General features: G+C 40.9%; 2 protein-coding genes across 3 annotated transcripts in view; one reads left to right on the top strand and one right to left on the bottom strand.

Annotated features, from left to right (window-relative positions):
• The window catches only part of LOC132393497 (lebercilin-like protein), a 45,503-nt gene extending 26,932 nt beyond the window's left edge, over positions 1-18,571 (top strand). The window contains exons 5-8 of the mRNA XM_059968829.1: positions 1,600-1,681; positions 6,228-6,334; positions 6,417-6,519; positions 16,073-18,571. Of these exons, the coding sequence (XP_059824812.1) occupies positions 1,600-1,681; positions 6,228-6,334; positions 6,417-6,519; positions 16,073-16,878 (1,098 nt within the window). The 3' untranslated portion in view covers positions 16,879-18,571. The remainder of the gene's footprint in view (positions 1-1,599; positions 1,682-6,227; positions 6,335-6,416; positions 6,520-16,072) is intronic.
• sh3bgr (SH3 domain binding glutamate-rich protein) overlaps positions 1-27,631 on the bottom strand; it is a 123,481-nt gene that overhangs the window by 84,716 nt on the left and 11,134 nt on the right. The window contains exon 1 of one of the 2 annotated variants that reach the window (XR_009511887.1): positions 21,115-21,217. The exons of the other annotated variant lie outside the window; for it this stretch is intronic. The gene's annotated coding sequence lies outside the window, so the exon portion shown is untranslated. Of the gene's footprint in view, positions 1-21,114; positions 21,218-27,631 lie in introns of those variants that run through there. 2 annotated transcript variants of the gene reach the window in all.

Here is a 27,631-nt window from a genome sequence, read left to right as displayed (position 1 = left end):
GCAGAATTAGGCCATTTGGCCCATCATGGCTGATCCAGTTTTCCTCTCATCCCCGTTCTCCTGCCTTCTCCCCATATCACTTCAAGCCCTGATCAATCAAGAAAAAATCAACCTCTGCCTTAAATATAGCTTCTGACTTGGCCTCCACAGCTGGCTGTGGCAACGAATTCCGCAGATTCACCACTCTCTGCCTAAAGAAATTCCTCTTCATCTCTATACTGAGGCTGTATGCTTTAGTCCCAGACTCCAACACCAGAGGAAGCACCACGCCATAGAGGCCCTTCACCATTTGATAGGTTTCAATGAGGTCACCCCTCATTCTTCTGAATTCCAGTGAGCAGAGACCCAGAACCATCAAATGCTCTTTCAGTCCTGGAATGTGCACAACATTTCACAAGCAGAGATCACAATCTCTATATAAAGAATTTCCAAGTTCTCAGTTCTGTCTTTCTATCTGCGAAATTTTATCCCAAGGAAATAAATTTCCTTGTGTTCACGTTGCGTCAAGTTGGGTCGGGAGGTGAAAAATAACCTCGAGCACATTTATTTACCTCAGAGAGAGATCCACAGCGTATTGTTCACATGACGAGTTTTGCCTCACTTTACCTCCAGTTGTAGGATATTGGTGTGGAGAAAATGTTTCTACTGTCATTGGTGCAAGAGACTGGCAGATAGTCTTGCTGCCAGCTTTAATTACTTTGCAAATAAGAACTTGTCACAGTTGTTTTCTCTCCTTTACATTGTACTTGGCAATTTTGACTGCAATTTTTTCAGGTTACCAGGAGTTCTCAGGAACGGGATCCTGCAAACTGCCTGGATGTGGCATTACTATTCTTGAAAATTTGTTCAACGTGACCTCTGACACTGGTGAAACTTAGCATCTGGGGCAAATCTGAAAGCGAATGTCAATCAAGATAGTTTATGGTTTCTAAGGCAAATCAATGGAACAGCATTTTTCAAATGTCAGACTAAATGCTGGAGAAGCCCAGACAGCCAAGCAGCATTTGTGGACATTTGCAGGCTGAAACCCTTCATTTTGTTGTCTCGGGCCAAGACCCTTTGTCTATCCTAATGAAGGGTCTCGGCCCGAAATGTCAACTGTTCGTTCCTCTCCATAGATGCTGCCTGGCCTGCTGGATTTCCCGAGCATTTTGTGAGCGTTGTTCTGGATTTCCAGCATCCGCAGGCTCTCTTGAGTTTATGATTTTTCATTCAAATACTGGTTTTTACAATCCCTCCCTTCCTCAGTCCCTTCTTATGCCATACCAGCATGGTGAACAGCTTGCTCTTTTGATCTACATTGAATATTAATCATTCACTAAGATAATCCATAGCAGATTATTTGGTTTGCTCTTGTAATACCTTTCTTCCTTAAGGCATACTAACCCTACATAGCTGTGACATCTGAATTTACTGTCTCCAACTAAACTCAGAACCTTTCTGCAGGAAACAGGAACAAGAATGTTTTGCTATTGGAAGACTTTGGCTCCTTTTTTTTAAATAGCTTACTCTGAAGTGTACAGAACATCTTTCTAGATGACAGTGCATACGTATGATTATACTGAGCTTAAGTCTGATAGTAATTTTCAAATCTTTTAGGAGAAAGAAAGGCTCTTGGAAGCTCGGAATATCTATGCTAATCGGATCACGAAGAATAACTCATCATCACCAAGACATAAAGGTAGATCAACCTGGGTGCATTTATATTGATCAGTAGCAGTCAATCACAGCCTGTTACCTAAACTTTGATTTGACTGAGAATCATTGTAAGGAGTACTCCAGCACCAGAGTTACTGTGACTTTGTTGCTAATGGTATCATTACTTTTGTATCAAAAGGCCAAGAGTTAAATTCCCACTATTATGGCCTCAGTATTAACCCCTCTCCCCTTCCACGCACACACGCACGCACGCACGCACACACATACACACGTGGGTCTTAAAAATTAAAAATTGGATGAGCAACCACAAATTTATTCAGAGACAAATTTATTTAGAGATCCAGCCATGCATCAGCCCCTTGCAGCCTAATTAGCCCATGCTATCCAATTACACCCATATGACTAATTGAGCTACCAACCCAGAGGAAACCCATGTGGTCACAGGTAAAACATACAAATTCGGTAAAGACCATGGCGTTATAGAACCCAGGTCACTGGTGCTGTAATAGTTTTACTCAAGCCGCTATGTTACCATCCTACCCCAGACATTCCATGTAAAAGCCTACAGCCAATTTTTTTGGCTGCAGGTTGAAAGATTTAAGTCAATCCCATTTTAGCAAGACTCTGTTGTCATAATTTGGCACTGACTAGATGGGCCAAAGGGCCTGTTTCTCTGTGTGTAGCACTCTATGACTCAATAATTAGATTTCTGCATTCCAGATAGGAGCAGATTAGAGATTGTTGGAGCAGCTCTTGTTGATAAGGAGGAGCAATCTCCTCAATCCGCTGATATCCTGTTTGCCCATGTACTGTAGAGAAGGAAATCTGCTGTCTCTGTCTGGGATGGCTAATGTGTCAGTCCAAATGCAGCAATGTAGTTACTTCACAGACTCAGTTATTTGTCCTGTCAAAGGCCTGGTAAGACACTCAGCTAAAGGAATTACTGACTTCTTTATTTCAGAACGGGTTTTTATTCATGATAAAAATCTACACTCAGTGGCCACTTTATTAGAATCAAATTGGGACCATAAAAGCTGGCTGGTGCTGTCCATGTCCCATGAATGAGGGGAAAACGGTGTGGTGTTAGTATTAGAATGGCAACTGAGCATATCACCTTGTCCACACTTCAGTGAGGGAAAGCCAGGCTGAGCTGTTCAGCTTTGTCTGGTGGGTCTCACATGTCAGATGGTAGAGGTTCTCTGGTAGATATATAAAATATATAAGAAATTGTTTTGTGTCTCTTCACGTACTCTTGATATCAATAAGTATATATTATAATATTACTTAAATAAGGGTTACTTCAACTCTTCATTTGAGCAATACCAAAGGAGATCGAGCAGTGTATGTCCTGATGAGGGGTCTCAGCCTGAACATTAACTGTTTATTCCTCCTCCATAGATGCTGCCTGACCTGCTGAATTCTTCCCACATTTTATGTGTGCTACTCTGGCAGTATATGAAGAAGATTAGAGAGTTTACTGTTTCGTTCAGATTGCTTGCACCTTTGACTCCTAGTTAACCAACAAAATGTAAAATAGTTAATAAATAGTTGTGCTTTGCATTATAACAAACGTAAGGCTAATTGTCTAACCCCATTTCCTTATTCAACATGCTGTGCTATTTGTGAAATCTTGGCTATGGGCAGATGCTCTGCTGCTCTGAGATGACCTTTAGGTCAGGCTGCTTCTTGCAGTTACAGCCACCTACATCAGCTCAGGGTATTGGCTATCTCAGTGTGACCAATCAGCTGCACTGACAGAATGGCGTGGTGGACGTGCACAAGAGCGACATAGATAGAGCGGATAGGGGTGATGTCAGAGGTAAGTCTTACACTGAGAGTGGTGGGTGCATGGACCACCCTGTAGGAGATGGTGGTAGAGGCAGATACATTAGGGACATTTAAGAGACTCTTAGGTAGACACATGGATCACAGAAATATGGAAGGCTATGTTGAGGAAAGGGTTAGGTTGATCTTAGAGTAGGTTAAAAGATCAGATGTCATGTGCTGAAGGGCCTGTACTGTGCTGTATTCTTCTATGTTCTAAATAGACAAGGCTCCACCCTCAGCAGCAACTATCTATTCAACATCTACAAAATAAAATGAGTTAAAATCACGAACAAAAGAAAATCTGCAAATAACACACACAAAATGCTGGTGGAATGCAGCAGGCCAAGCAGCATCTAGAGGAAGAAGCACAGTCGACGTTTCAGATCGAGACCCAAGGGTACTTCTTCCTACAGATGCTGCCTGGCCTGCTGTGTTCCACCAGCATTTTGTGTGTGTTGCTTGAATTTCCAGCATCTGCAGATTTCCTCGTGTTTGTGTTTTTAAAATCTACAGATGCTGGAAATCCAAGCAACGCACACAGAATGCTAAAGGAACTCGGCAGGCCGGGCAGCATCTGGGGAAAAGACTGTATAGTCGACCCATCGGTTCGAGACCCTTCATCGGCACTCTTTTACTAAAGTTATAAGACTAAAACATACACAGATGTAAACATAAAGCCATTTGTATACATTCACACACACACACACACACACACACACACTTGCAGTTAAATGCAGGCAAGCACATGGATATTAATGTTCATTTAAGCAATTATTTAAAAGTAGTAGTTCTACAGTACTTGTTCTCTCAGAAGTTGATTTCTCCCATAAATTTGAAGGGGTCTGATAATCTTGAACACTACACGGGTTTAGTGTGGGAGAGATTTCCAGTCAGGGTGCTGGGAAAATGTGGAAAGATGCAGTGCTCCATTAGACCACTCGTAGAATCTAATAGACATCAGAGACAACTGAGCGGACAGTACCTTCACCAGTTTACGCCTATGCTAAAACGGGAAAACCGGGGCTTGCTCTGAGCGTCAAAGGTTAATCCAGCGAAAAACGCTGGTGTCGGAGCAGAAGCTCTGCGGTACGGGAAGAAATAGAAGTCAACACACCATTCAGTTTACAGATGGAGATGCTATCAGGAAGGGCGGGAAAACAATCGGATATCTTCCTCTTATGCATTAAAATGGAGTTCATGGGTGGGTTGTGTATGTAGTGCAGCTGCAGTACTTCACCGGTTGAACAGCAGGGGGTGCCATTGCACCACCACAGACCAAAGACACGCAAACGCAGAATCATGAAATAAAATAGATTTTATTTTAATTCTATGAATGAAGATGGTTGCAGCTTGACCCTTTACACCACCAAAAGGCCCGCAAATGGTTAGCATTTATTGAATAATCTGTTTTTAATATCTTAATATTTATAAATGCTGAGGATATCTATAGTATGCCAACTTTGTAAAGGATACAAGGCATAATTCGTTCCCGATCATTTCTATTGAGAGAGGACTGACCCTAATTCAGTCAGGAGGAGGAACGTGCCCAGGAACAACCAGACAAAGTTACATCAGAAAAATGCATGAGAACTGAATGAACTTTCATCAGTAAAGTTAGAAACTAAGCATATTTTAAGTTGCAGCAAAGAAGGAAAGATGGAAAGAACATTAGGGGAATATCTGTCTCGGATTGAAGACCATGCGAGTCAGAATGATGCAAATGGTGGCGGTGCTGTATGAGAGAAAGTGGTTCGCCTGAAACCATGAGTGGACATTGAACTGCCGCGCTAACTCCTTTTCTCTCTCCACATATGCTGCCTGACCGGCTGAGTATTTCCAGTATTTTCTGTTTTTATATCAGATTTCCATCATCCAAAGCTTTTGCTTTGCAGTGTAACTGAATCTAAGAACTAGATTTTGCTCCTGAATTTATGGAACTCGTGAATTGAATGTAGAGGAAATTTTAGGAAGAAGGAAAACCATTTGATACATTCTGTTCAATAAATAATTTACTGACCCACCAAATCCATCACTACATGGCATAGAGTTAGCTTCTGAATCCCTTTATATTCCCCTATTTATCCCATTATCCCATAAGTCCTTTACTGTGTCTTTAAAAATGTTCTGCCTAATAGATGATGATTTTCCTCAGTTACAGTTTTACATTTTTCAATTTATCAAGAATGAACCATCAGAGCACAAAGTTAAGATTATATTGTGTCAAATATCTCAGTTGTGGAGTCATAGAGACCTACACTGTGGTCACAGGCCTTTCAGCCCAACTGGCCCATGCTAACCAAGATGCCAATTCAATCTAGTCCCATTTGTCTGCACTTAGCCCATATCCTGCAATATCTTTCCTTTCCATGGACCTGCCCTAGTGTCTTCTATAAGTTGTTCTTGTACTTGTTTAACCCTTTCCTCTGGTAGCTCTGTATGGCTCCCTGTATGGATGCATGAATATTACTGCTATTTAATTGGTCCTTACTTGCATTTGAAATAATTTTTGATCTAGTTTTTAGGGGCCAATATTAGTCTTTCCTGCGTTCAATATATACTGGTACATATGGCACTGTATGATTTCCAATGAGTTTGGCTGCACTTCCGTCAAAATTGCAAAAGACTTGGTTTGAAGTTTGAATGTGTTGCGATAGAATAAAAGCTAATATCTGCAAATTTTGCTTTGATCTTGCCTTTGGCAGATTCCACAGCTTTGTTAATTGTTGTCTGTTGTTTCACAGCAAACATGGCCAAAGCAATACAGACTGAAGAACATATTTCTCCCATCAATTCCTTTTCTCCACACAATGTCCTTCCAAACTTAGAGAAGAAGACCATCCACAGTGAGGTAACCATTCTGATTTGCATTTTGATTATTATCAGATGTAATGTGGCTCTGTTAACGTTTGGATGATGTATTCCCGTAACAGAGGGAGGTTCTGAGAGACGTCGACGATGAAGACAAAGGATCAATTATACAATTCATAAAGCACGACAATGAAACAGAATCTGAGGTAGTGAAATTAAGAAAAGGTAAGTCTGGTCCATTTTAAAGTTGAATGGTTCATTTACACTTATTCTCACTAACATTATAAGTGCATCATCGTCTGGTATGGGGGTGGGGAACTACTGCACAGGATCAAAGTAAATGCAGAGATTTGTAAAATTGGCCAGTAATATAAGAGCTTTATATTAGAAAATTACAAATGACGGTAAGTGCCTATAAAAAGTATTCACCCCCTTGGACGTTTTCATGTTCTACTGTTTTACAACATTGAATCACAGTGGATTTAATTTGGCTTTTTTGATGCTGATCAATAGAAAAGGGCTCCTTTGTGTCAAAGGGGAAACACATCTCCACAAAGTGATCTAAATTAATTACAAATATACAACACAAAATAATTGATTGCATAAGTATTTGCCCCCTTTAATATAACACACCAAATCATTATTTAGAAGTCACATAATTTGGTTAAATGGAGATCTGTTTTTGGAGACGTGTAGTAAAATTACACCTGTGTAAAGATTGTAGTAATATTATGCCTGTGTCTGGAAGGTCCAACTGCTGGTGAGTCAGTATCCTGGCAAAAACACCATGAAGACAAAAGAACACTCCAAACAACTCCATGAAAAGGTTATTGAAAAGTTCAAGACAGGAAAAGAATACAAGAAAATTTCCAAGTCACTGAATATCCCTTGGAGTACAGTTAAGTCAATCATCAGGAAAAGGAAAGAATATGGCACAGCTGTAAATCTGCCTTGAGCAGGCTGTTCTCAAAAACTGAGTGACCGTGAAAGAAGAGGATGAGTGAGGGAGGCCACCAAGAGACCTGTGACAACTCTGGAGGAGTTACAAGCTTCAGTGGCTGAGATGGGAGAGGCTGCACATACAACAACTGTTGACCGGGTGCCTCACCAGTCACAGCTTTATGGGAGAGTGGCAAAGAGAAAGCCACTGTTGAAAAAAATGGCACATGAAATCTTGGCTATAGTTTGCCAGAAGGCACGTGGGAGACTCTGAAGTCAGCTGGAAGAAGGTTCTAGGGTCTGATAAAACCAAACTTGAGCATTTAATCAATCAGACTAAACAGTGCACATCATCAAAACAACATCATCCCTACCATGAAGCATGGTGGTGGCTGCATCAAGCTGTGGGGATGCTTCACTGCAGCAGGTCCTGGAAGGCTTGAGAAGATAGAGGGTAAAACAAACACAGCAAAATCTTGGAGGAAAACCTAATGCAGTCTGTAAGAGAACTGCAACTCGGGAAAAGATTTGTTTTCCAGCAAGACACTGGTTTCCAATCATAAAGCCAAAGCTACACAGGAATGACTTGGAAACAACAAAGTTAATGTCCTGGAGTGGCCAAGTCAGAGTCCAGACCTCAATCCAATAGAGAATTTGTGGCTGGACTTGAAAAAGGCTTTTCACTCATAATCCCCATGCAACCTGACAGAGCTTGAGCAGTTTTGTAAAAAAAAAAGAATGGGGAAAAATTGCAGTGTCCAGATGTGCAAAGCTGATAGAGACCTATCCACACAGACTCAAAGCTAAATGCTGACAAAGGTGCATCGACTAAATACTGACTTGAAGGGAATGAATACTTATGCAATCGATTATTTTGTGTTTTATATTTGTAATTAATTTAGATCACTTTGTAGAGATCTGTTTTCACTTTGACACGAAAGATCAGTGCCAAAAAAAGCCATATTAAATCCGCTGTGATTCAATATTGCAAAACAATAAAACAGGAAAACTTCTGGGGGAGGGGGTGAATACTTTTTATAGTAACTGGATACACACTTACTGCAATTCATAGCTTTTTTCTCTCTCTATTATTATGTACTGCTACCACTATGCTAACAAATTTCACAACTTGGCCTGTGATATGAAACCTGTTTCTGATTCTGATTACACCGAACGCAACTATAGGAAATAACATGGGAAGCAATCACAGTTTTTAAAGAATTGAATTCAGAAAGGCTGCATCATAGAGTGTTCACTCCCAGAAACTTTCACGTGGGATTTTCATTGTGTCGCTGATGATTATGCGAGAGAAGCCAAACGGGGGCAAACTACTTCACTGCAGGGAAATAAAAGCCTCAGGTGAAAAAGGAACGGGTGATAGATGGAGAGCAATATCAGTGGAGAAAAAATCCTCTATCCAATTTACCCAGGACAGTACTCAACAAAAATAAACAGACAAGAACACACAATTTGTAGTAACTGCAAATGCTATAAATTTGTACCTCGCAACCTAATGTTAATACATGGAAAATTACAAATTGTTAACCTTTATAGTTCAGATCCTTTATTAGGGAATTATATCTCAATGGCATTTTTAGTTAATGCTTCTCATTAAATATTTTATAATGTATTAGAACGATTGCATTTTCTGTGTTGTCGGTTGTGCTTTACCAGCAAGTTCAGATCATTAATCGGAGTTATGAATAGAAAAATGTTTTGATTTAAAGAAGACTGGTCTTCCTGTGCAATTACTGGACATTTGAACTTGAAGTCATTTGCCCAATTAAAAGCAGACAGAAGCTGCTATAGACACTAATTGTTGTTCTTCTGAACGTTACATGCATTTATTGTCTATTATTACTAGTGGTTAATTTTCCAGGGGTGGTGTGGAGGCTTATTAACCATCTTTCAAGTCTAACAGCCATTCACAAGTGCCTGACCCCTTCTTGTTGAATGCATTTCAGGTGGTAGGAATACATTAGTCTTTAGGATTGGCTTTATAATTGCAAAATATTTTAACACAATAATAATCAGGCTATAAGAATGGGTACATAAGTAGAATAATAAAAAGTTATAGGGCACCACAGCACAGAAACAGACCCTTCAGCCCATCTATTCCATACCAATCTATTATTCTGCCTAGTTCCATCAACCTGCATCTGGACCATAGCCCTCCATACCCCTCCTATTCAGATAATTGAAATGTATTGATGCTACATGTTATAGGTAACTATTTCAATATTGGAGAGAGAAGAGAAGAATGAAAATGAAGACAAAAAAATTTTTTGTAATTTATTTTTCATTGTTCATCATCAACAAACATTTCTGTAAGATGTATTTCAGATATTGTACATATATATCATATAGTCACAAATCTCCACATAATATTTATCTGAGGTATACACTTATAGAAAAGAGAGGAAAGAAAGAACAAGTGAAAGGAGAAAACTACGTACAAGTAGGGAGTGATCTCTTTTTACAACATTTTCATTGATTTGTGAGGATAAAATCAGGCCTATGAGGTGTTATGTAGTTAAACTATTTTTCCCAGTATGAACCAAATTGTTCCAACTTTTGATTAACAGATGCTGTTATCTTCTCCATTTTGTAAATATCCATTGTAATTTCCATCCATGTATTTAAACTTGGGCTCTCCTGTGATAACCATTTCCTAGTAAGAGTCTTTTTACCAGCCACCAGTGGTATATTCATTAAAAATTTATCTCTTTTCAACCATTCTTGAGGTATATACCCAAAATATATGGTCTTACTCTCTAAGGGTATTTCACATTTAAAGATATCTTGTAGGGCATTGTGTATCCCACTCCAATAGACTTTGATAACGGGGCATTCCCAGAAAATATGATAATGGTTTGCATTTTGACTTCCACAACAAAAAATTAATTCATTTTTATCACTCCATTTAGATATCCCAAAGCAATTCTTTAAGGCCATATTTTCTTAGGGAGGATGCGTACAAAAGAAATAGTGGTTTCAAAAAGAAATAGTGGCCACCCATTTTAATTCCACCTCCCATTCCCATTCCGATATGTGTATCCATGGCGTCCTCCACTGTCGTGATGAGGCCACAATCAGGTTGGAGGAACAACACCTTATACTCCATCTAGGTAGCCTCCAACCTGATGGCATGAACATTGATTTCTCGAATTTTGGGTAATGCCCCCCCAATCCTTCACCATTCCCCATCCCCTTTTCCCTCTCTCACCTTATCTCCTTGCTCACCCATCACCTCCCTCTGGTGCTCCTCCTCACGTTTCTTTCTTCCATGGCCTTCTACCAGATTCCCCCTCCCCAGCCTTGTATCTCCTTCACCAATCAACTTCCCAGCTCTTTATTTCATCCCTCCTCTTCGGGTTTCACCTGTCACCTGGCGCTTCTCTTTCGTCTCCCCCCACCTTTCAAATCTGCTATTTTCCCCAGTCCTGCTGAAGGGTCTCAGCCTGAAACATCGACTGTACTCTTTTCCATAGATGCTGACTGACCTGCTGAGTTCCTCCAGCATTTTGTGTGTGTTGCTTGGATTTCCAGCATCTACAGATTTTCTCTTGTTTATGAGTGGTTTGTTGACTCTAATTCTTCCATAGGTGGGGCAGAATGAGTTTAACAGGGTAGGAGGGTGGGTAATTTATGAGATGGCCTTTTCATTGCTTACCCGGGGTTCTATAGGCATTTGATGCACTCCATCCTGTTTTCTCCTTGACACAGTCATGGGACACGGATTCATAAGCAGGTGAGAATATGGGAACATTCAGACAATCACTGAGCATAAGCTTCAGTCTTCTCCTGTCACTTGGTCTTGTCATTTTGTGAGAAAATTGAGATTGGTTCTTCTGTTGTTGACCCATTGTTTAGGACCATGACTCAGGTGCCATCTTGAAGGAAATGTTAAGCAGTATATTTCTGCAGGTAGCCAGCTTGGGGGAGAGTATTCCACAGTCCCTCCAGGTTGATGGAAATGAAGGTCATGGTCAGAGAAGGGCATGGATAGTGATTGATATCGCTCCTTTCTCTTGGAGTTAGAGCTTTGCTCACCTATCATAATTACTCAGCTTCCTGTCATGACACCTCTTACCCTGTGGACACAAGGTCTGCTTTCCCTTCTTCTACATATGGCCTTGTGTGCTTGCCATTTGTGACATTTCTTGCTCAGGTTCAAGGGAAAGGTATGATCTATTCAACTGTGATTAGATAGAAATTCTACTCCTCCAGGGGAGCATCAAAAATCAAATGTTTATGTTTATTTTTTGCCAAATATAAAACTCAGTGTACTGAAGATATACAATTATCTGTAGTTACATCTTGTATCAATCATAGACTCCTCATATATAATTGTGGATATTATGCAGGGATATTAGGCTTTGAATCTCTACCTGACACTGGGAAAACTGACATCCAAAAACAACAAATGTTTATGAAATAATTAAAAATCAGTGTATAGAATTGGAATTTAAAATCTCCTGTTGCCTCTTTTTAAGCATAAATGTCCAACCTTATCAACTGCTATCTTGTTCCCGGCTGCTGAACTATTATTGATAGAGCTGCATTCATCTGAATTCAGGTGACATCGGCTGACACCACCAAGGAGCAGCGTGGCAAGAACTTCAGCTGGAAAGCTGTTTCGCAGATTAAAGTTATCCTCAGTATTTTTGCCTCAGGTTTTCCTTCAGACTGTTAGGTCTGTGCGCCCACCACAGCTTGGGCAGCTTTGTCTTGGCCTCCCTCTTCTGCCATTGAGTTAGAGCCAATGGATACAAATCAGGTTGGCAGTTGCAAAACCACCAGTCCCATTTGTGTAACAAATTAGGGCTAGCTGCCCAAGTACGCTTGCCAGGATCCCAGAACATGAGCTGCAAGTTTTTCCAACAAGAAACATTCCATAAAATTGTGCCAATGTTTATGATGATTGAATCAACCATTGAAGAGTGGATGAGGATTACCCCCGGGACAAGGGGCACACTTCCACTGTGCAGATATATTTATCCTCTTTGTCTCATTTCAAAGTTCAAAGTAAAATGTATTATCAGAATGCATATATGTCACCACATACAACCCTGAGATACTTTTACAGCTGGCATACTTAGCAAATCTATAGAACAGTAACTGTAAACATCAGGACCTGTTTGCTGTAAATAAACTGTGCAAATGCAGACAAAAATAAATGGCAATAATTAACAAGCATGAAATAACATGCCAGTGCCATTTGGTGCATTTGCCCAATTGATCAATAGTGTCTCTAACTTTTCCTCAAAAGCATCAGTTCACGTGACCAAATCTATTGCCAACTATAATCTTCTTGTAGGTGAACACATCATTAATATGATGATAATTGAAAATTAGCTTACATGTAACACATTTTTGTTCTCTCTTCTCTGTCATCCAATCATCCATTAACTTGGGCCTCCACACAACTTCTCTATCCACAGTTCCAGCAACCCCTTGAGATGGTAATTTTTCACATTCTCCCTTATTCCGTCGTCTCAGTCAGAAATAAAGCCATCCCAAACTAGTTACTTATGTCCCTCTCCACTCACATTCAAACCCATTCCTTAAATGTCTCTTTCTTGAAAAGTTTTCCACCTTTTAGCAACATTTTCAAATTGTGAACTGCTGAGTCTTTGACTTCCAGGCCTATGGAGTTGCCACTGTGATCAACCTCCACCTGTCCCCAGTAAAACTCACTCTCCTCAGCAGCCCGGCTTATCCATCCCCAGTACTTTACTCGGTTGAACAAATAGAAACTTGAAGGCTTATTATCATGCATCATTTTTTAAAACATTTGATTTCCAAGTCTGGTTAAACTAACTCTGATCAAACTGCTTGAAACTCCGAGATATCCCAGAGTATAATGATAATTGCTGGTTTCTCCACTTCAGTACCAACCATATTTTCCAACTTGTTTAACCTTCTCCTCCATCTCACCTCCAACTATAAGCAGTGGGAGCTCATGGTTTAGTTTCTCTTTAAAACTGAGATCAACCATTTAGCTGCCTCTGCTGCTCCCCTCTCTTTGCCTGTCCCATCAACCAAACCTTCCTATGGGTACACCATTCAGAGAAGTTTCTGAATGCATCCTTTACCTCAGGGATTTATGAGACAAGTTTGGGCACAACATTAGGAAAGATATATTAAGCTTGACAGGGTACACTAAGGATTACCGGGATGTCCTCATCATCATTATGAGTCATGTCATGACATGGGTGATCATGATCTCATGGCCACGATTATTGCAAATTTTTATACAGAAGTGGTTTGCTGTTGCCTTCTTCTCAGTAGTGTCTTATCCCTTATAAATACTCTTCAGAGATTGTCTGCCTGGTGTCAGTGGTCGCATAACCAGGGCTTGTGGTATGTATCAGCTGCTCATACGACCTTCCGCCACCTGCTCCCAGGATTTCACGTGACGGTGACTGGGGTGCTAAGCAGGTGCTACACCTTTCCCAAAGGTGACCAGCAGGTTGGCGGAGTGAAGGAGCACGTTACACCTCCTTTGGCAGAGACAATTATGGAATACAGGAGATGTTGGGTGTTCAAGTTAGAGAAAGGCATTAGGCATGAAATTCAAAAAGCTGTTTTAGACACAGTGGGTGATGCTTTTTTTCGAATCTTCTCCCCCATCTAATCTAATACAGATGTTTATGAAGACAAGTTCAATTGAAAGGTAAGAAATTGCAACTAAGAATTTGGAGCTGACATATGAGTGATACTGCTGTACCTATGCTCCAACTGCACAGTGCTATTGAATTGGGTAGTAGTGCTGTGGAGAGGCGTACACCTGCTCCAAATTTCAATAATAATCAGCAAGTATCATTGCATCTATGTGGGGAAGGGCCCCAGTATGGACTCCTCCTGCTACAGCACATGAAGGGACGACATCGGGTGAGAAAGACCCTCGAACAACAAAATCAGTGCATCACCCCAACGGGGCCACAAAAGTACCTGGAGCTATATTTGTTTATTTTCTTTAAACTTTTTTTTACACTACTGAGTGTGACGACCATAAATGTAAAGGTTTTTTGCACAGTTTTCTTCTATGTTTATTTTTTATTCTGATTAAATTACATTTTTAAAGTAATAAGTATAAGACCATAAGATAAAGGAGCAAAATTAGGCCATTTGGCCCATCGAGTCTGTTCTCCCATTTCATCATGGCTGATCCATTTTCCTTTCAGCCCCAATCTCCTGCATTCTCCCCTTATCCCTTTATGCCCTGACCAATCAAGAATCTATCAACTTCTGCCTTAAATATAGATAAAGACTTGGCCTCCACAGCTGCTTATGGCAACAAATTCCACGGATTCACCATTCTCTGGCTAAAGAAATTCCTCTTCATCTCCATTCTAAAAGGACACCCTTCTAATCTGAGGCTGTGTTCTCTGGTCTTAAATATTCACACGGCTGAGTCCGGTGGTACATGGAAGTCCCTAGAGGGGGTATTCCCTTCTGCTGCCTGCATGGGATGATGAGTCTATCGGGATCCTGAGGACTTGTGGAAACTGTGTGGTGGTTTCTTTCAAACTTATAGTCTTTTAACATCTTTGGACTATTTTTACTGTGCCCATGGTCTGTTTTTTTTTTATCAATTATGGCATTGTCTGCACTGTTGTAACTATATGTTGTAACTATGTGGTTTTGTGTAGGTCTTGTAGCTTTAGTTTTTGGTTTGTTGGGTGGTAGAGTTGGTCTCCTGACTTGGTGTGTCTGGGTAGTCTTGTTTTGTCTGGTGGATTTGGAGCGCCTTTCTGGGAAACGCACTAAGATGGTAGCACGATATTAATACGCAGCAGCCTCTCTGGACTCTGGATTTGGGGACTTCCAAACATTATGTGGATTCTCTGGTGTAGTCTGTTTTGTCATATGCTTTTGTGATATCATTCTGAAGGAACATTGTTTCATTTTTTAACTGCATTTCAGTTGTGTTTTCTAAATGACAATAAACCAAAATTCAATTCAATTCATAGGAAACATCCTCTCCACATCCACTTTATCAAAGCCTTTCACCATTCAATAGGTTTCAATTACATCAGCCCTCATTCTTCTAAATTCCAGTGACTACAGGACCAGAGCCATCAAATGCTCTTTATATAACAAGCCATTCAATCCTGGAATCATTTTTGTGAACCTCCTTTGAACCCGCTCCAGTTTCAGCCTTTCTAAGATAAGGGGCCCAAACCTGCTCACAATACTCCAAGTGAGGCCTCACCGGTGCTTTACAAAGTCTCAACATTACATCCTTGCTTTTACATTCTAGTCCTCTTGAAATGATGCTAACATCACATTTACTTTCCTCACCACAGACTCAACCTGCAAATTAACCTTTAAGGAATCTTGCACAAGGACTCCCAAGTCCCGTAGCACCTCAGATTGTTATACTTTCTTTCCATTTAGAAAATAGTCAACCCTTTCACTTCTTCTACCAAAGTGGAAAACCATACACTTCCTCACACTGTATTCCATTTGCCATTTCTATTCCCATTCTCCTAATCTGTCCAAGTCCTTATGTAGCCTCCCTATTTCCTCAAAACCACTTGCCCCTCCACCTATCTTCATATTGTCTGCAAACCTTACAACAAAGCCATCAATTCCATCATCCAAATCATTGACACATAATGTAAAAAAATTGATCCCAACACAGACTCCTGTGGAACACCACTAGTTATGTATCTATAATATCCCTACAAATTACAGAAACCTTCCTCTTACATATTTAACCATCAGGTGTTTGTAAGTTGTTAACACTTAAATATTACAGATGTCAAAAACCTTAACTATTCACTTACAAATGTGAATTCATTTATGCTTTTCCCCTCTTTCTCAAAAGAATATGAGCAGGCAGAGAAGAGATGGAAAGAGATGGTCGAGAAAGATATCTTGGAAAACCTGGAAAAGGAAAAAAGGGAAAAGCAGGAGAGAGAGCGAGCTGCCCAAATTTTGAAGGAAGCCTTTGAGAGTAAAGAATCAGGGGAACAGGAGGAGACCATGTCGATGAAGGAAGGAGAACAGCAAAATGCTGAGAAAGCCAGAGATGAATCACCGCTAGATGATATAATCAAGGAAATAGATGAGGCCTTTCCATTGTCTGACAACTCCAGTAGAGCTCCTTCTTGGCTCAGAAGACGTTACAGGTTCACAGAGCAAACCGAAAATCTCCACAAAGGGCTTCCTGTCTGCAAGCTATCATGCGTGACCCAAAATAACAGCAAAAGACGACAAGAAAGGCCAGAAAATGAGGAGTTGATGGATCTGGGCTCTTCATTCAGGAGTTACGAGCCGTCCTTTGGGAAGTTTTGCACCCGGGTGAATGAACTGAGGCAACACGTAGGGGATGGACAAAGTTCAAAACCTGAGAACTGTTTTCCATCACTTTCAAGGAACGACAAGAAAAGCAGCCTCATGGAAACATTATTTCAATCAGGCGACTCTTTAGAAAGTGAAACCTCTAAGGACAGTGAAGCTAAAGCCTCTGAGAAACTAAAGCAACTACAAAGAAATAAACAGTCAAGTCGAATTCAGGTTACCAATCAAAACAGATTGAATCTTCTGGATCCTGACTTGCTGCCTGTAAGGATGTTGGAATCATCCACAGATGAAAGTGATAAGCTTGCTATACAGTCATTAAATAAATAAAAGTAAAACTTCTGTTTGCTAATTTCTATTAAATTTAAGGTTGTTGAAGTTCAGATCACTTAATTTTTTTAATTTTCCCCAGCAAACAACAGTTGTCATTTACCATTACATGGTTAATAACACAAGACATTAAAAAAAGATTAAAATAATAAAAAAGAGCATAAAAAGAGATAAAAAAGATAAAAAGAAAAAAGATTCAGATGATTAAAAAAGAACATTATTGATATCTAAATATCAATAATGTTAAAGATAGTGATAAGGAAAAGGGAGGAAGAGATGTGTTACTGATAAAGGAGAACAATGCATTGTTGGAGAGAGATGTCTCAGAAAAATCTATCCAATTAGTTAGGAAATATAGAGTTAAGAAATAACAGAAATGAGTTTACCCTAGAGGTCATGGGTTAAGGGGGAAATGTGAAAATTTTAAGGGGAACATGGGGGGGGGGGGAAACTTCTTCATTCGGAGGGTCATGAGGGTGAGGGATGAGCTGCCAGTGCAAGTGGTGCATACGAGGTCAATTTCAACGTTTAAGTGAAGTTTGGATAGGTATGTGAACGGTAAGGGTATGGAAGGCTGTGGTCCTGGCGCAGGTGGATGGAAATAAGTAGTTTAAATGGGTCTAGGACTAGAGTGGTAGAATGGCCCATTTCTGGGCTTTGATTTCTGTCACTTTATGACTCCCAGGTTCAGTATATAGTCCATGAACTAGGAAGGAGAAATACTGGGAGCAAATTTGCAGGGAAATTACTGACAGGAACATAAGCAATAGAAGAATAAGGGAATATTTTTTACCCAAACACAGACAATTACAAAAGAAACAAAAATGGAGGGGAGTTCCTAAATTTCTAAATTCCTGAACAGATCCTCTTAAGTCTGTTCATTTCTGGTTCTACAAGGAAGGCAGCATAATTCTGTAAAATGAAACAGATCATTTGGAGAAAGCATCATTGGACAAACATTTAAGAGATAGCTACCTGTATACAAAACCTAATGATATAATGATTGCTGTGGAAAAGGTTATTGACTAGTCTGCAAACAAGAGAAAATCTGCAGATGTTGGAAATCCGAGCATCACACACAAACTGCTGGAGGAACTCAGCAGGCCCGGCAGCATCTATAGAAAAAAGTATCTACCTCGCCTCATCTCACCAATCAACTTCCCAGCAATTTACATCATCCCTCTCCCAACCTTTTAAATCTACTCCTCAGCTTTATTCTCCAATTCTGCCAAAGGGTTTCAGCCCAAAACGTCAACTGTACTTCTTTCCGTAGATGTTGCCTGGCCTGCTGAGTTCCTCCAGCATTTTGTGTGTGTTGACCACTCAGCAATAAAATTAGAGAATTGCCGAATAACTGTTTTCAGTGGGACGGATAGAGACCTGGCCTGAGTAGACTGGTGTTCTGTTGTTTTCATTGCTGTAGGGTTAAGGTTGTGAAGGTCTGTTCAAAAACCCGATGGTTGTAGGAAAGTAGCTGTGCTTGAACCTGGTCGTATGGGACATCAGTAGAAGCAAAAAGATGGCATGATCTGGATGGTGAGAATGCTTGATGATCGATGCCACCTTCCTGACACAGTTCCTCCTGTAGATGCTGTCACTGGGGTAAGGGCTGTGCTTGTGGTGGACCAGACAACGTCCATTACCCTCTGCAGTTCCGGTTTAAGATGGTGTTGCTGAGAGCAAGTGACATCTTACTGGCTGTTTTCACAGCAAGAAATACAACTAAATACTTCATTAATAACATTATTTCTGTAAAGAAAAATTTGGGTAAATGATTACTGCAAACAATGAAGAGGTGAGCGAAGGCAAGGCTGAGTCAAGGGTCGAAGCGTGAGCGTGACGCAAAGTGGGAGCGAGGTCGAGGCACGTTCGAGGAGTAATTGGACAGAGGTCAAGACAAGAGTTGGGCCGAGTGGATTCAGAACCTGTCCGCTTAACTGAGGGTGAGGCTTAATCAATCCAAGCGCTGGGACGATTTGGAACGGTCGGGGAAGGGTGGCCTAGGCCTAGAATGATTTGATGCGACAGGGCCCTGGTTCTAGAGAGAAGAACAACAACCCATTGTTTGGACTATTTTAACACCAGGCCAGTGGATTGAAAAGGCAGGTTGTCGGGAACAAAGGCAAGGGTTGGGCCAGTTCTTTTCGCTGTTTGACAATGTTCACTCTGCTTTTTGTTGCACTTGGGCTGAGGCTGTGTCGGGCACCAGGCTCCACGACATTTACTTCGATATGGGCCGTGGGCCTGCTCCGGCTGCTGTGGGCTTTGTGTCTGAGGACTCACTTTCATTCTAAATGCTATATGCTTACTTTTATTATTCGCATGATTTGTTTTTTTTTTCTCTTTCTCTGCAGGTTGGGTGAATATTGTTTTTTTTATTTGGGCTCTTTTGGGTTTCTTGTTTTGTGGCTGCCTCTAAGAAGATGAATCTCGAGGTTGTATAATGTACACATACTTAGATATTAAAATGTACTTTGAACCTCTTGTGTTCCTGTGCATTGAAATATTGGAATAACTTTAACAAGACATGATGCAACCAAGGCAGAATATTTTCAACAGTGCATCTGTAAAATGTGCAACTTATTATGTGGTGTGTAACCCCCAAAACTTATCTCTACCATCAACTTCTTTTCATAGATATCGCCCAAGCCATTTCTGGCCCAAGGGAGCATGTGAGAATAATTTCTTCTGAAACTCATCCAGCTCCCTTGCCTCTCCTGACTCCCTCTCTGCCAGTGTGGGAATGATGACAAATTATTACAATGGTGTGCGTGTTACATGCATTCCTTCTAGGAGCTGGATTTCTAATGTCACAGCTGTGAGATCTAGTGCTGGCAACTTTATTAAATTCCAGCAGATTTTATTAGATCATGCCATTTTCCAAACACGTAAGTACTGGAAGTAGAAACTTGCCTGAACTAGAAGATCACTATCGTTTGGCAACTTTAAAAAAAGTCCTCGAGGGCGAAGTGCCATGCTGCTTTAAAGCAACTTTTTGCTTTCTGTCTTTGAACAGATTCCCCATTCATGTGAACATAACCTCCAACACATTAGTTCATATTTCTGTAACAGCCAACTGTTACCCCGCTAACTTCATCTTCCAGAAGTTGCATTAGATTTGTCAAAGATAAGAATACCCTCTGATGTTTGACAAATCTCGTGAAGCGTTTGAACGATGTAGGTGGGAGGATGAAAAAGGACAGGGAGAGAGGGGCTCTACCCGATGGTATCAACTTTAAATCCTCTAGCTTCCGGTAACCCACTTGGTTACCCCTCATTCTTGGTAGCCCCCTCACACCTTCTCTTCCCCACCCATCACCTCACTCTTGTTCCGCAGCTTCTGCTTATTCCATCGACTCCCCTTTCAGATTCCTTCTTCTTCAACCTTTTGCCTCTTCCGCCCGACACCTCCCAGCTTCGCACATCATCCACCACACCCCCCCCCCACCACTCAGCTACCTTCACCCTCTCACCTGGACTCACCTATTACCTTCCGCCATGTACTCCCTCCCCTCCTCCTACTGGCTCTTCCTTTCCAGTTTTGATGAAGGGTGTCAGCCCAAAACGCCAGTTGTTTATTTCCCTCCATAGATGCTACCCGACATGCTGATTTCCGCCAACATTTTACATATATTGTTCTAGTTGAAACCCTCCATGTTGGCGAAAGCAAATTTCCCCACTAGGATATCGGTCAGCCGCTGGTTCACTTGCAACCCGTCCCTCTTACATAGAAGAGGGTTCCAATGTTCCAAGAACCTAAATCTTTGCCTCCTGCAGCAGCATATTAATCAGGCCTAATACTCTATTCGTGGACTCACTGGCATGTGGCACAGCATTCAAAAGACCTGTGTTTATTTTTTGTTATTACAGCAAATGGGGTGAAGGAGAGAATGAAAATATGGACTGGGGCACCTTTAGGACAGGGTGTCTGTACTGTTGAAGGTGGTCAATAGCGCATACCACACCACACAGTGTTTAATACCAGTAGCAGAAATATAGTTCAGAGTATATTTATTATCAGTATGTCACCATATACAACCCCAAGATCTATTTTCTTGTGGGCATTCACAGTAGAACAAGGAAATACTATAGAATCAATGAAAAATTACACACAAAGGCCAATGTTCAAAAGAAGCTCTAAGGAAAATTATCACTAATCTTCAGTTCATTCAAAACATGAAAAAGTACAATTTTTCTTCTCTTCTGTCCAGCGAATTTGTTAATACATAAACTTACTTCAGCTTTTTCTGTTAATTGTTTTCAACCTCCAGGCTCAACACAAGGCATGACGGTTTGCCAAGATAAGGGGTTGGGGGTGGTGGAAGATAGGACACGACCTGCAAGAATTTGGAACAGCAAAAAACATATTCAATGGATGAAGGATCCTGCCTTCCTCTTGTACCCAACTGCAGATCTTGTTAAGTTATTAATTTTGTTCAAAACTATAAATCCCAAGAATGGAATAAGCAAAAATACAATAAATTTTGTTGGGGGTGGGGTAAGTAATTAAACCTATCCTGAAAGTTCAATCAGTTTATTTAAAATAGCATTGAAGCAGGAAGGACACTGGTCTTACAAAGTGGGCAGCAATAAAAATGCTGCGTAGTTGTAACATTGGTATTTAAAGCACACACATTACAATGTCCTTTTATACTGGTGCAGAGGCAGACTTACTCACATATCTGTAGCCTACATTCTCTTAAAAGGAATATTCAGCTCTGCCTGGATTGTTCTTAAGATTCCAAAGCCAAAAAGAGGAATTTATCACTGGTAAATAGTCCTGCTTAAATGGTGCAATGTTATTCAATCAGACTTGTCAAAACATGGAGGAAGCATCACAGAACTTCCACAGTCCCCAATGATTTCAGCCTCTGAGGCCGACATGCGAGCATCCTTCAGGAGGGTGAGCCCAAGGAAAGCGCAGAGTACTAAAGACCTGTGATGCTCAACTGACAAGAGTGTTCACTGAGATCTTTAACCTCTAGCTTTGGCGGTCTGAGGTACCCATCCCCTTGAAACAGGCTTCACTTATACTGGTGTCTGAGAAGAACGTCCAGCAGCACTTACGTCCACAGTGCTGAGGTGTTTTGAGAGGATGGTGATAAAATGTATAAGCTCCTGCCTGAGAAACAACTTGGATCCATTCCAGTTTGCCTACAGGAGGTCATAAGGTCCACAGCAGATGCCATCTCATTGGCTTTTCACTCAACCTTGGAACATGTGGAATCATGGAACATCAGGATGCTCTTTATTGACTATAGCTTGGCATTCAAAACTATCATCAAAATTGATCAGTAAGCTTCAAGACTTTTGCCTCAATACCTCCTTGTGCTATTGGATCCTTGATTTCCTCATTTGCAGACCCCTGTCAGTTCCAGTTGGCAAGGACATCTCCTCTACAGTCTCCATCAGCACAGGTGCATCACAAGGTTGTGTGCTTATCCCCGGTCTACTCACTTTACACTTATGAATGTGTAGCTAAACATAGCTCCAATGCCATTTTCCAGTTTGCTGACTGTCATTGGCTGAATCAAAGGTAGTGATAAATCTGCATATGGGGGGGGAGAATTGAAAACATATGTCAGCTAAACCAAGGCACTGATTATAGCCCTCAGGAGAGGGAATCCAGAGGTCCATGAGCCAGTCCTCATCGGAGGATCAGAGGTGGAGAGGGTCTGCAACTTTAAATTGCTCTGTGTTATCATTTCAGAGGACCTGTCCTGGGCACAACATGCAAGTGCAATAACAAGGAAAGCACGGCAGCACTTCTACTTCCTTAGGAGTTTGTAAAGATTCTAAAACTTTGACAAACTTCTATAGATATGTAGTGCAGAGTATATTGACTGGCTATATCACAGTCTGGTATGGAAACACCAATGCCTTTGAAGAGAAAATCCTACAAGAAGTAGTGTATACGATCCAGTCCAATATGGGTAAAACCCTCCCCATCATTAAGCACATCTACATGGAGCGTTGTCAGAGGAAAGCAGCATCCACTGTCAGGGACTCACACCACCCAGGTCATGCTCTCTTTTCGCTGCTGCCATGAGGAAGAAAGTACAGGGGCCTCAGAACTCATACCACCAGGTTCAGGAACCGTTATTACCCTTCAGACATCAGACTCTTGAACCAAAGTGGATAACTTCACTGAACTTCACTTGCTCCATCATTGAGCTGTTGCCACGACCAATGGATTCACTTTCAAGGAAACCTCATCGCATGTTCTCAATGTTTATTATTATTTCTTTCTTTTTGTACTTTTACAGTTTGTTGTCTTTTGCACACTGTTTGAATGCCTAGATGGTGCGATCTTTCGTTGATTGTACTATGGATTTATCAATTATGCCTGCAAGAAAATGAATCTCAGGGTTGTATATGATGACATATACAGAATGTCTTTGATAATAAATTTACTTTGAACTTTGAAATACAAGAGTCTGTAATTAATATGAAACAGGCTATAAATGGATAATGTGGTGAAGCAAATTGCACATTTCAGAGAGCCATGTACTCACCCTTGATGACAATGTTATATTATTATACAGATGGCAGGCCAATGTATTTTTGCACTCAATGTATAAAAGAGCCTTCCATATGGAAAATATGGCAAGGTTGCGTGAAAAGAATGGAGAGAGATTCCAACATTTTATGATCCTGCGGAAGAAATATCGCTGAGCCTGATCAAGTAGAGTCCTTCCTAGGACACAAGGAAGACCTTAACTCTTTTTGCATCACTGTCTGGTCTCACTGACAGCTGGTGTAATACAAACTCAGAACATTGGTTTCAACTAATGGGAAGGAAGATCACTATTAACTGCTCCAGCTTAACAGTCATCTATACACAATAGATGCCAAATTCCTTAAGCAGACCAGAAATTACTGTCTATTCAGGTACAGAGGTTGCAAGTCCCAAACCAGCAAGTTCAGGGACAACTAGTACCCTAAAAGTATCTCCTGAATTAGCACAGGTGACTGCTCACCACAATTCCAAATCAGTTCTCTGATCTACAGACTCACTTTCAAGGACTCTTTACAACTCATGTAATCAGTATTTTGTTTTATTTGCATTGTCTTCTTTTGCTCTCGGTTGATTGTCATTCCATTTATTTTATTTCCTGTAAATGCCTGAAGTAAAAAGAATCTCGACATATGTACGGTAACATACATGTATTTTGATAATAAATTTACTTTGAACTATTGTATTGTTGTGACCAGATGTTGATTGACCTAATAATTGCGAGATACTTAAATATAATTAAGGTCAGTGCTCATTCACTTTTATCTTTTCTTACCTTACACACAAAGGGAGAAATTTCAATTTTTCTGAACTTCAAGGTATAACACAATTAGCTGCATATTCATGTTAGGCAGTTGGTGAACATTTGAGAATCCTATTTCCTCAAGGAGGATCAACAGGAAGTTTAAAGGCTTTGCAATTACAATAACATATATTTATAAAATAAATGTATTTTGATGATGACACTGAGTTATTACAAAAGTATTGAAGATCACAGATAGGAGCTTAACATAAGGATACCCATCCTATCAAAAAGACATGGGGGGGGGGCGGACGGGGTGGTTAACAAGTGAAATTATATGCTTAGAAAGAAGTGACATAGGATTTGAAGACTTAAAATCATTGTGGATAGAGTTAAAACATTGCAGGCACATAAAGACCCTGGTGGGAGTTATATACAGACATCAGAAGTATAAATTAGAATGCAAGATAGAAAAGACATGTAAAAAAGCAATGTTACACTGATCAAGGGGATTTCAATATGCAGGTAGATTAGGAAAATTAGGTTGATGCTACATCCCAAGAGAAGTTATTTGCAGAATGCCAATGAGTTGGCTTTTTATAGGAGCTCGTGGCTGAGCCCACAAGGGAAAAGGCAATTCTGGACTGGGTTTTGTATAGTGATCATAACATGATAAGTGTTCTCCTGCACTTTGAGAAAGAGAAGCTAAAATCAGATGCATCAGTATTACAATGGGGTAAAGGGAACTGAAGAGGCTTGGGAGAGAATTTGGCCATTGTTGATTCGAACTAGCAAGGATGACAGTAGAGCTGTGATGGCTGGAGTTTCTGGGAGTAATTTGGAAGATGTAGGATCAATTCATCCCAAAGAACAGGTAAAGGGAGAATGAGACAACTGTAGTCGACAAGGAAAGTCAAAGACAGCATGAAAGCAAAATGGGAGGCATACAATATAACAAAAATTATTGGGAAACTAGAGGATCGGAAGGCTTTATAAAAACCATCAGAAGGAATTAAAAAGGCAACAAGGAAAGAAAAGATGCAATATGAAGGTAAACTATCCAATAATATAAAAGTTACAAAGAAAAGAGAGGCAAGGTTGGAGATCAACCACTGTAAAATGATGCTGGAGAGGTAGTAATGGAGAACAAAGAAATAGTAGACAAACTTAATAAGTATTTTGTGTCAGCCTTCACTGTGGAAGACACCAACAACATGCCAGAAATTCAGACAGTCAACGAGCAGAAATGAATATAGTCACTATTACTGGGAAACTGAAAGGTCCAAAGGTAGATACATCACAGTTTCTTGAAGTCTTGGGCAGAGCAGTTACTGTACCAAGTCGTAAGGAACCTGTTTGGGATCCTTTCTCTGGTAGAGCAATAAAAATTGATGACAGTTAAAGTAAAAGTGCAAAATTTCTTCTGCCTCACGAGGAAGTAGAGGTATTGGTGAGCTTTCTTGGCTATGGCGTCAATGTGGTTGGACCAGAACAAGCTACTGGTGGTGCTCGTTCCTAGGAACTTGAAGCTCTTGACCTTCTTGGTCTCAGCACCACTGCTATGATATCACTAGAAAATGGATATCTGCACATCCAGTGATTTATTTTGCCACACAGTAAGCACAATTACAATGATAACCACAAGGCCAACTTTGAGTTTAAAATCTATGACCATTCTTACCTCTTCATATCACAATCCACCTCCATATGGCCTGCACTTTCCCTAACTGTAACACTTTACAACAGCACTTTGAGGTAGTAAGAGATAAAATAAAAAGATAAAAATAGAATAATGATTTGATCGATATGAACAGTATGCAAGACGAGCTTTTTACTGTACCTCAGTACACGTGACAATAATAAACCAATTTACCGAGGTCATTGTGCTTGCTGAGGGCATTACATTGATGAAAGTATGCTGCTAGAGATCATTCTAGACTTAAAATAAAGATCTGAGAAGTTGATTGGTGAAAGAGATAAAGGGCTGGAGAAGGGGGAATCTGATAGGAGAGGACAGAAGGTAATGAAAGGGAAGGGGGAGGAGCACCAGAGGGAAGAAATGGGCAGGTAAGGTAGGGGGGAAATGGGAATGGGGAAAGGTGAAGGGGGTGGCGTGTTACCGAAAGTTCAAGAAATCAACGTTCATGCCATCAGGTATCACCTACCAACCCACCAGCCTCCGCATCCAACACACAATACTTCGTAACTTCTACCATCTTCAGCAGGATCCCACCACCAAGCACAACTTTCCCTTCCCGCCCGCTTTCTGCTTTCCGTAGGGCTGGGCTCCCTTAAGCGACTCCCTTGTCTGTTTGTCCCTGCCCATTGATCTCCCTCATGGCACTTATTCTTGCAAGTGCCACACCTCCTCCCTCACTACCACTCAGGGCCCCAGTACCTCCAGGTGAGGTGACACTTCACCTGCGAGTCTGTAGGGGTCATCTACTATATCCGGTGCTCGCAGTGTGACCTCCTGTGTATCAGTGAGACCCAACATAGATTGGGAGACTGCTTCACCGAGCACCGACACTCTGTCCACCAGTGGCCACCAATTTTAATTCCATTTCCCATGCATCAATCCATGGCCTGAACTGCCAGAATGAGACTACACTCAGGTTGGAGGAGCAACACCTTGTATCCTGTCTGGGTAGCCTCCAACCTGATGAAAGGAACACAGACTTGAAACACTGTGACTTTGAGGAACACAGACACAGACTTTGAGGAACAGTCAAACTTCCAGTAATGCACTCCCTTCACCATTCCCATTTCCCTCTCTCACCTTATCTCCTTACCTGCCTTCTGGTGTTCTTCCGCTTTTGCTTTCTACCATGGCCTTCTGCCCTCTCCTGTCAGATTCCCCCTTCTCCAGCCCATTATCTCTTTCACCAGTCGACTTCCCAACTCTCTAATTCACCTGTCACCCTCTACTGGTTTCACCTCTCTCCTACTACCTGTACTTCTTCCTCCCTTCCCTCTCCCACCAACCCCCACCCAGCTTCTTACTCTGACATTATCTTTTAACTCTGGCCCTGATGAGGGGTCTGAGCCCGAAACATTGATTGCTTACTCTTTTCCATAGATGCTGCCTGGCCTGCTAAGTTCCTCTAGCATTTTGTTTGTGTTGCTAATACAACACAAAACTCGTTTGTTAAGAAGAAAAAGGAAGCTTCAAGACATTACTTTGAGGTGAATGTGGAAGGCAAGCACTGACTGCCTACCTTTTATCCGTTGATGGGATCGTTCTCTGTGGTGTATTGCTGTGCCCAGAGGGTACGTCCCTGCATTCAAGTATCATCTCTTGCTTTTAATGTTATTGAGATTCTGAGTTTATGGATTTAGACTATGGTTTTTCAGTCTTATGGTTCTTATATTCTGTATTTTCACCCATTTTTAAAGGTTTTTTTTGCAGGCAGAGTGGGGCTTGGGGCTGATGTTCTTGTACAGAGGGTTTGGGGGTGGTTGATGATCACGTTGCTGTTTTCTTTTGTGCAGAG

This window comes from Hypanus sabinus, chromosome 4 (genome assembly GCF_030144855.1).
Source record: "Hypanus sabinus isolate sHypSab1 chromosome 4, sHypSab1.hap1, whole genome shotgun sequence".
Taxonomy (NCBI): Eukaryota; Metazoa; Chordata; class Chondrichthyes; order Myliobatiformes; family Dasyatidae; genus Hypanus; species Hypanus sabinus.
The sequence above is the reverse complement of the archived record's forward strand: the minus strand, read 5'-3'. Positions and strand labels throughout refer to the sequence as shown.